The following is a 10,643-nucleotide window of genomic DNA, read 5'->3' as shown; positions in this document are numbered from 1 at the left end:
TCTGTTGGTTATGTTCATCACTAACAGACTACAGGACATGGATGAGAGTGGGAAGATGATTTTTTTTTCAAATGAAAGCTTTTGCCTACACATTGTTCACTGTATTTTCTCAGAATAGTCAGCCTGAAAAACTTGACGTGACCAAGGTAATGGACTTCCAGCAAAGTACAAATTTGACATTTTTACACAAGTGAAACGTATAACAGATAAATTTATACAGACATGAGAAAAACAGGAGATTGGAATATTAACCAGAGAAAATCAAGAGGTATATTTACACAGCTACAGCACTATCAGGACAACAATCCTGTATGTGCTGAAATCATGCTACTGTCAACCATCAGAAATGACTTCAAAATGTTGTTGAGATTTTTGCTAACTCAAATATTATGACCCGAGGAATACAACTAGGCTTCTCTCCAAATAAAAACACTATTATCTTCTTGAGTTTCTTTTGGTCACAATGACTCAAGCCAGATCTTGGCTACCTGCAATATTCATCTCTGGGACCTGTAACCCATATTCACATTTCAAGGCAAGCATCTCAAAGCTGAGGTACAATTCTGCACCAGGAATTCAGCAACTTGAAATGGTGGAATTTAAATTATATTTCATTGTAGAAATCTGGTCATACACTCAGAATCTCAGATCCACCTTTCAAAAGCCCCAGAAAAAAGAATGAATCTCCTTGACTTCCTCGGCATCATTTAGGAATTGAGCATCATTTCATTTTACAGGTTACATAAAAACATTCTCAAAAGATCAACACTGGACAGCAGGATCAAATGAAAATAATGCATAGCTTTACAATCTATGCTGTCTTTCATGATATTTGGTAATCACAGTTGCATCACCGTGCAGAATGACACATGCTACAGACAGTCATAGAACTCAAATTAGCAAATGTACACTGACTGCAACTCCAACGGGCTGCATTATCGCCATTTCTGTTAGAACGGCTCTTTGATGTGCCAACCTTTAGGAATCCACCTTTGCCCTTGTTGCTACTAGAACCCTTAGAGGTACTGGTTCTGCTGCTGGCTGCTTGTGGAATACTCACATCTGATAACCCATTCTCCAAAGCTCGAACAAGATTCTCAAAATAATTACGAGTTACACTGGGCAGCAGAGGCAAAAAAAGAATCAGTCTGTGTCATGCAGCTGGATGACACCAGAAAGCCACACTTGAGGTATAAAATCAAAGCCCATATCAATCATAAAAATAATGCTTTATGCAAAGACAGGATTATACAATAGTTTGATAAAAGCGTACAGATAAAGAAGACAGGAAATGAGAGGCGGTTGCTAAGTTGTATTATCGTTTGGTGTTTTATATCATCTATGGTCCCTGGTTGGAATTAGAATTCACCAACCATAAAATTTGAAAACCAAATAGAAAAAAAGATTATTTAAATCAACATGAATTTTGAGAAATATAAATCTTTACAATATAGCAATAGAATAAATATTTTAAAATTTAGGAAAATTACAACTTTATACACATTTTGCACAAAAAAAATAAACTACAAATTAACAAAAGTAAATTTCAATATAAAAACACATTGCATGTTGAAAATTAATATTCAAATACTTTAAAACTATTATAATAGATGTGAAGCAACTAATTAAAGTTAAAAAGTAGAAAGTTAATATAATAATTGATGCAAGCAACTTTTTTATTATTATTAAAGTCAGATTTACTAATGCAATCACCGCCCAGCCTCGTTTGCTATCTGTGAAACATGGGAAATTGTTCTGTTGAATCATTTGGACACATTTGACTCTTTGAGCGACCCCCGAGTATCAGAAAATCTGTTTCCGCTCAAAAAATTACTCCATTGAACAGAGCTTTTCAAAAAGAAATATCTGCTAAGATTATGTGCTTCAAAATAGTCTTTAGAGATAGATAAAGGAGCAAATGTAGAATATCGTCATTGATGCCAAAGGTTGATGGTCTAGGTCGTATACATTTTGGAGTATTACTGAAAGTAACGGGAAACCTAAGTTGCCGGATTGGATTCTGGTTTGGATGTGGGTTTGACATTTGGGTTTGGAATTCACTCAAAAAAAATTTGGGCTGGGTTCAGGTTTGTTTTGGGTTCGTCCATACAAGAAATTTTATTTTGTTAATATTTTATATATATATATATATGAAAATGTATGTTGCAACAAATAAGTCCATACACCACTATGCTAATATAAAGCAATTTAGCAAAATACACCACCACATATATTAACGACTTTGTTCGAATGGCATGACAAAATGTCAAAATGCACCACCATATGAGTGTTTCGGTTCAAAAACTTTAAAACATCAATATCAACAATACTAATCCGTAATCAGTCAGACTCATATGTGATCAAATATCAATGTATCATCAAAAACCATCAAATAATATCCAGACCAAGCCAATAAACAGGGACGAGCTCCTTCCAACAGGGACAAGACCAAGCCAACAGCAAACATACACATCCAAACTGCCACTGCCAAAAATCCCAAACTGCCGCTGCCAAATGCAGGTCGCAATATGGAAAAATCCCAAATGGCATCGTTTTAGGTTTTAATATGTAAATCGCTACCTAGAACTAAGTTGGCAAGTCAATAAGATGACGTGGCCTCGACATTCACCCAAATTTGTTTCACATTCCTCCCAGGCTCAGAATTCAACCAAATTCGCTCAGAATTCCTCCGAATTCAACCAAGGTTCAAAACTACGAATTTACAGGGAATTCTGATGGTAACAGGCGAATTTGTAATGATTTCGAACTGACTTCAAATTTGAGCGAATTGAATGTCGAATTTCCTAGTTTTTGAGCAAATATGGTAACTTAGCAGGGAACTATAGCATAAAAGGTTATATCATGTTTCTTCAAACTCAAATTTCACTGCAGTGCCAAAGCAAAGCAATAAACTATTTATCAAGCTGATGATTATTCATCACTTCTTCATCAGCTCCTTGATCGTTTGTTTGAGCTAATTGGCTACTTGCTTGAGCTGGTTGCTTGCTTGAGCTACTTGGTTGTCTAGTTGAGCTACTTGGTTGCGTGCTTAAGCTGATTGGTTGTTTTCTTAAGCTGCTTGATCGTCTGCTCTATCTGATTGCTTTTCTACTTCACCCGCTTGCTGCCAGGGCAGATTGGCAAGTCAACGCTTAATGAAATATTCTTCAACCAAACCTTTTCTTCATGGATCCGTTTTTTTACCAGAGTCTATGCATGTTTTTTAGCGAAGCGCTCTTACTGGTTTGAGTAGTTATGGAGTTATGGAAAAAATGAGGCACAATTTAATTATTTATGGGCTGTGATTGTCTTTGGCAAGTGGCTGCTAACTTAAAATTTGTATTCATTTCATTTACTCAAATGGTTGGCATTTTTGTTTTTGAAATAAAATATTTTACTTATTCCTTCCATTTTTTAAGCAACGGCTTCAAGCATTTTTATGGCATCAGGTGTAACCACATTCTGCAATTAAAACTCAATTTATATTCTGAATGCATTTATAGTGATACTGTTCAGCAGAGCTATTATTGATAGGAGAATGTTTGTAAGTGGTGCTTTTTGAACACGAGCCAACGCATTGTTTTAAGGGATAAGCATTAATTATTTCTATAATTTCTGGGCAGTGCAATTTTTTGAGTCAGGTAGTGTTTTGAATGAAGCAATATTTTCCTTCAACAGTGAACAGTGTGATTGATGACGAATAAGAAAAAGAATTCAAGCCTGTGTGAAAGGAGATATACCTGGACAGTGATATTGGAAGCCAAAAAACACAGCACAAAAGGATGTTGGGTGTGGGGTGTATATAGGGGAGGCTAGAGCAGATATACACAGAGAAGAAGTTGATAAAGATAGCAAAACAGATCTCTGTAGTCTGTAGGAAACACACGGTCATTTTTATAGCAAAACTGAAGTAGGATCTGTTGCAGATTTTGACGGACACTATGGAGTCGAGCATGTGTTATGGAGTCAAGCATGTATGATGGAGTCAAGCATGTGTGAAGTCGAGTAGGTTATAAGTTGAGAATGATAAAGGAGCTGAATATGCACAAGGTTGTGGAATCGAGCCTGTGATGTTTCCATGCTTTTTTGAGTTGGTGTGTAAACCAAAATTGCTGCTTCAGCTAATCGGAGTTGGTGCTTCGAAGACTGTTGGTGCTCTCAATGAGTCAGTGCTCACTTATGTAACCAAAGTTGGTGCTCACTTATGTAACCAAAATTGGTGCACACTTACATAACCAAAGTTGGTGGCCATATCATTAAGGAATGTAAGAATTTGCCTAAGGGCAAAATTCACCCAGGAACTAAGAACTCAAACACAAGCACAACTGTAGACCAAAAATGGATATGATCAATTAATCAGAGTATGTCTGAATACATTGCTCTGTTCAAAATGTGATATTCAAACACACTAGGAGTGCCTATATATAAAGGCCTCTCAGGAAGCACCTAGAATGTCTCTAGAAACAACCAGAAGATAAGACAACTAAGCACCTTATCCAACATTCTAGATGAATGGATAAGAATGACAAGATGTCATATGTGTGTAGAAGATTCCTGTGTTGTAGACAACATGTGCTTAAAGGAGGTGCGGACCCCTTGTGATGTCATCATGACACCTCACAAGAGTGCACATACTCCTAGGTGACTAATAAATAAAATAATGCAAAATAATTAAATAATGCATTAACCTAAGTAAACTTAAGTAAGTGTAATAAGTAAATACTTATTTACACCAACACCCCCCCTTAAATGCAACTTAGGGGAATGTCCTTAAGCTTACGAAACTAGGGTGAAGATGCATAATGGGTCCCGGCTACTAGGCCATTTTAGGTACCCATGTACATAATGAAGATGCAATCTCTCATAAAGCGGAGAAAGAGGGAAAACCTCATGGGAAAAACCCTCCCCCAAAAAGAGAGATGAAAGAAGATGCATGGATGGATAGAGTAATCAAGACCCCCCCCATTACGACATACATCCAGTATATACAAAAAAAGAAAATGAGGACAAAACCTCTTAAGAGGAAAAAGTCCCCCCCCCCTAAAAGTAGTGTGTTGATTAGTGAGAAACGCTCCTATGTAGAAGCTGATCCATGACCTTTGAATGATGTTCCTCCCCTTTGGAAGAAACAATGGCAAGGGTATCCGTGAGATGTGTCCCCTGTATAGAGAAGGAATCTCAACGATGACTGGTGTCTCTGAAACCTATTCAAAAGTCCCTGTGTCGATACTGATGATGGCTTCCTCGAAAACTACTGAAGAGAAGTGTAGATCGAACAAGGAGTGTAGAACCTGCTTCAGGAAACCAACTATCTTCTCAAATGTGAAAGAGATCTCCTGCAGATGTTGTACATAAGAATTCACAATCATGCCAACCTGGAAGGATTGATCATGTAGAGAATCTGCAATAACTGTAGAAGAATTTGCCTCAACAAAGAGAAGCGATAAATCATTATGGAAGTCTCCCATATCTGTTGTGTGTGACTCCAAGAACAGAGCTGAAATGTCTGGCAAGAAATCATCACCTGGAAGACCTCGTGTACCCTACAATGCTGAAGTACATGAATCTATCATTGTGGCAAAAGATGAAGTATTCGCCTCAAAAAGAAGACGAATGTCATCAAGAATGTCTCCCACATCTTCAATGTGAGACTCCACGAATAGGTGTGCAATGTCTGAAAGGAAGTCTTCGTATGAAGGTAGACTAGGAAGACATAAAGTATCTTGCTGCACTAAATCTGAAGCATCTGTGGCTGGAACATGATCAGTAGGAGCAACAAGAGCTAGAGGTGTGATCTCATCTGAGGTTGAAGAAACCATAGCTGGAGTGAAAGTCCTCTGGAGATGGAGTATCACATGGATCTCCATATGCTTCCCAAATAGACCAAAAGATATCACAAGGAAAATGTGCCAATCTAAGAGGACCAAAAGATTCCCTACTCATACTTTTACGCAGAAATTGATTAAGCTTGATAATATATGTCCAATCAAAATGTGGTGGCATTGAATAGAGATAAGGAAGCAATCTTGGATGTTCTCTTAGATGGTCAATTATCGAAGTCCTCCATTTGTAATAGTTCCTTGTTATCAATTGTGGTCTAATACCAAACTGACAAATCTAACAAGAATCCATGAGATGAATCAATGAACCCCCAAAGAATCAAAGAAAATCAAAGAAACCCCCCCCTAATATATGATTTAGCACTTTGTAGCCACTTGCCAATTTAGGGCCTATTTCTGAAAGTGAGAAATTGGTCCACACAACCCAAGAATCTGACTTCAGATCTAGAAAGTAGACGAAAAAAAAAGCACTTTCAAAAAAAACGGAACTTGAAAAAGTGAGCAGATATGCCCGTACGGAGCGTTTGAAGTTGCAAAATGCAAGATTATGCAGGTACAATCGCCAAAAAATGCAATTTCTGCAAAATCTATGCACCAAAACCAGAAAACATCACCACTGAAAAATTTAGGAAATTCTACCTAATTTCAAAAAAAATTGCACCTGAATCCGAGTTCGAATGTCCGAGATATGGGCTCGCAAAGTTAGGCTGCCAAACTGAAAAGCAATCTGGAGAGGGGTTTGGAGGGAAAATTGAGAGTCTAAATTTGACGGTCAAACGGTCGTCGCTATAGTTGTAAAACACCTGGAAATGATGGTCAAATGGCCGTCAATTTTAACACCATATTCTGCTGACGTCAACAAAAAATTCGTGCCCTAGGGTGACATGGCTGCTGACTGGATGTTGACTAGGATTCCATACTGTGACGTGGCGTACAGATGATTACGTGGGAAAAGTGCAAGACCGGTTTCCACGCGGTGACGTGGCAATACCGGGTGACATGTGGAGGCTTTGCTAGATCCACGGGTTTACAAGGGGCTAACAGCTGGATTGATGGTATGTTGATGCGTGTCTGTCCTTAACCCACGCTGGGTTCGCGTGGCAAAACAGCGGTGGGCGGGAACTTTAATATGCCAAAATTTGGGCTAGATATTTAAAATGTGCGGGCGAGAAGAGTCCCCTAAAAAGTTTGAAATTGTCAGAAAAGTGTTGTCATGCCGGAGTTAATATGCACATTGTCGGATTTCCAAGCAGGCGCCGGAAAAGCTACAACGCCTGCAAAAATCCCACGTTGTTCTTGTCGGACGAAGTTCTACGATAGCTGGGAGTGACAGTTGCTGTGGAAAATGCAGAGATAGAGCCGAAAATCTCGATCGCGATGTCGCCGAGTTTTCCAAATCCTGTGCCGAAAAGCTGGAAGGCGAGGGCCGACAAAAACCAACGTCGCCGGAACTTTTTAAGATTGCAGGTGGGAGGATAAAACCACCGTCTGCAAGTGGAAGCCACCGTTGCTCGCTAGAGAACACCAAAGAAGGGCCAAAAATCTGCTGAATGCTACCAGAAAAGGTATAACTGACGCCGGTTTTTGATTAAACATCGCCGGGTGTGTTATGTAGGCTATCAACTTAGGGTAAAATCCCACATGCACCGTGGGTAAGCGCTATGCGCTTTGTAAAAAGAAACACCCACAAAATTATCAAACAAAGAAGCGACCGCTCAAAGAGTGAAGTGACCGCTCCAGTGGAGGGTGTGTCGGTTCCTTTGCCAGGAATGAAGAGTGGGTGGCCGGAATTGTACTGGGCTGCTTCAAATGTGAAGCTCGCAAATTTGTACAACCTCCTCATCATAAATGGAAAGTTACAGACTTGCGATTAATAAAATATACTTCCACAAATGGCAGATCCAAGGTGTCACTACCTGAGTCTGCTAAAAAAAATTTCTCCGAATCTCCGCAAATAATCTAACAGAAAATAAATAGCAAAGAAATAATAAAAAAATACAGATCCGAAATTAATCAATTAGATCTGCAAATGACCATACCCGAACTGCAAATCGGGGCCTCCGAGTTCTGATTTGCAACAAAAATTTGCCTCACGGTCGACTTTGGGCTAAGGTAGCCGAATTTATAGTCGATTTTCACTAGTTTAACATTTCGAACGCAATGGCAAGGTCAGATCTGGCTCTAGACGCTCCCAATTTCTGCAGTATTCTAGATTCGAGCTAAGGTGTTGAAGCAAGTGTGGTCTCGAATGGCTATGTGATGAGAAAATCTCCAAGGTCTGATACCATGTAAGAATTTGCCTAAGGGCAAAATTCACCCAAGAACTAAGAACTCAAACACAAGCACAACTGTAGACCAAAAATGGATATGATCAATTAATTAGAGTATGTCCGAATACATTGCTCTATTCAGAATGTGATGTTCAAACACACTAGGAGTGCCTGTATATAAAGGCCTCTCAGGAAGCACCTAGAATGTCTCTAGAAACAATCAAAAGATAAAACAACTAAGCACCTTAACCAACATTCTAGAGGAATGGATAAGAATGACAAAGTGTCATATGTGTGTAGAAGATTCCTATGTTGTAGACAACATGTGCTTAAAGGAGGTGCGGACCCCTTGTGATGTCATCATGACAACTCACAAGAGTGCACATACTCTTAGGTGACTAATAAATAAAATAATGCAAAATAATTAAATAATGCATTAACCTAAGTAAACTTAAGTGTAATAAGTAAATACTTATTTACACCAACAAGGAGAGCTATTAATGTGTCAGGGTTTTTACTTAAAAGGGATTTTCCACATAAAATTTGGTGTTTTCATCTTAATGTTTTCTCTTTCTACATTTTATGTGGTTTCATGCATTTAAAAGTTCAAAATAATGACTCACCCCACCGCCTTCCCTCTTAGTATTTTTCATGTGCTCTTCAAATGGTATCAAAATAGAAGTCTTTCACAAATGGAGCTTAACTGCTTGGAGGTTGACCTTGATTGCACATGGATTTTCATGAAGGTCTTGCTATGAGTAGAGGACCTTTAATGGGTGGCTCATGTTAAGAAGTAAAGTCCACACACAACTGAGAGGGGGGAAGGATTGGTTGTGACCAAATATAATTAAAACCAAACTTATAAATCAGATCTCCTACAATTAAGACAAGTTGCACAAAAATAAGAAACCATACACCATAACACAAAGATTTGTTGACTAAGGAAACCCTTAATCAAAAAGAGAAAACCCTGATGGTGATGGTACCCACAAGATTATGTACTAATATATAAGTTCCTTGTGAAAGGATGTGACTTGGTTAGGAGTCATATACAATGCATTTAGTACAACTATCCTTGTTAGAGGATGAATGCTTGTTAGGAGACCTTGAACCCTTGTTAGAAGGTTTCAATCCTATTAAAGGCAAAAAGGAAACAAATAGACCTGCTGCCTAAATGCTCCAACAGGTGTGAAAGACAATCTTTCACAATAACTTTGTTTGGCATCTCTTGCTCTCTTTCATCCTAATGATGGATCACGTAGTGTGATTCGAAATGTTGATGGTAAAAATCTTTACACAATTGAATCCAAAAACATCAATATATTTATGCAATGAATTGTGGAAATTTGATCTCTTTAATATCCAAAATTGTGAACTGACTGATCTGTAACTTACTAGTTACTTACCCAAACAATTTCTTTGAAGCGCAACTTAATCATCCATCATCATAACTCTTCCCTAATCATCCAGCATAAAAGTTTGCATCCATTGATCACATGCATAACGATTTCCAACCAAGGAAAAATCTTTCCTTTACACCCCTTTACAAATAATTAATTAGGTCAGTCCGTTAGAGCTTCCCTAATGTACATTTAATTACATAGGTCCATGCTAAGGCATGCATGCCTTCATAAGCATTATAACAAATGTTACAATGCAGTTCTCATACGTAACAACATTAACGTCACATTTGTCAATCATAAAATATACTCTTCCTCAACATAGTCAGCTGCCAATAAAATATTCCACATGTTACACAACAAACTTTCTAGAATAATCCAAATGCTTCCCAATTACAAACATAGACGCAAATAAAAGTCTTTTATCATATCCCAAGCTTGCTAACATTAATTTTAGCTCGCCAATAAGATACAACAAAAATCTTACCAATTGACTTTGTCATTATTCCCTGTTCACTAGTCCTCTAACCAATCCTTACTAGAAAGACTATAACTCATCCACAAGATAACATAAAACCCAACCAACATAGACATGATGTCTACACTCATCTTGCTACACAAATATAAGCTCACATACATAATGTTGTCATATATCAACTTTGTTGTATTGATAATCAACTTGCTATATATAGAATTTGAGTTTGTCATGATCATACAAACATATGTTGTCATTGCTGACAAAACTAGTCATCAATACAACACATCAACTACTCATCCAAGTGCTAACAATACCTTAGTTCCTAACAATCTCCCCCTTTGGCATTGATGGCAACATATGGTGAAAAAAACATCAATCCAAACACGATCTATAACTTGTCAAACACTTAATACAATATTTTGTATATCCTCAATATGTACAGGCTTCATCAACTCTGAAAGGTGTTTTCAACTCGTTCCTCTCCCCTAATCTTCTCACCCTAGAGTCTCTCCCTTTGGTTTTTCACTAACCAATGGCTTTGATCTTTAACTGAACTTCTCCACCTTTGACATCGATGGCAAAGGTGCCAATATGCCAAATAGCAATTGTTCTTTTGAAATGCTCCTTCTTTGATGATGATCTTCATCAAAGTACT

The 10,643-nt window shown here is 37.9% G+C and overlaps 1 protein-coding gene across 1 annotated transcript in view; it reads right to left on the bottom strand.

The window, feature by feature from the left end:
* Nucleotides 1-223: 223 nt before the first annotated feature.
* The window catches only part of LOC149568259 (putative E3 ubiquitin-protein ligase ARI8), a 134,360-nt gene continuing 123,940 nt past the window's right edge, over nt 224-10,643 (bottom strand). Inside the window, exon 15 of the mRNA XM_089821246.1 lies at nt 224-1,118. Coding sequence (XP_089677372.1) covers nt 851-1,118 — 268 coding nt within the window. The 3' untranslated portion in view covers nt 224-850. The remainder of the gene's footprint in view (nt 1,119-10,643) is intronic.

This window comes from Cupressus sempervirens, chromosome 3 (assembly GCF_028749045.1).
Source record: "Cupressus sempervirens isolate cs-2001-9-10 chromosome 3, ASM2874904v1, whole genome shotgun sequence".
Classification (NCBI taxonomy): domain Eukaryota; kingdom Viridiplantae; phylum Streptophyta; class Pinopsida; order Cupressales; family Cupressaceae; genus Cupressus; species Cupressus sempervirens.
The sequence above is the reverse complement of the archived record's forward strand: the minus strand, read 5'-3'. Positions and strand labels throughout refer to the sequence as shown.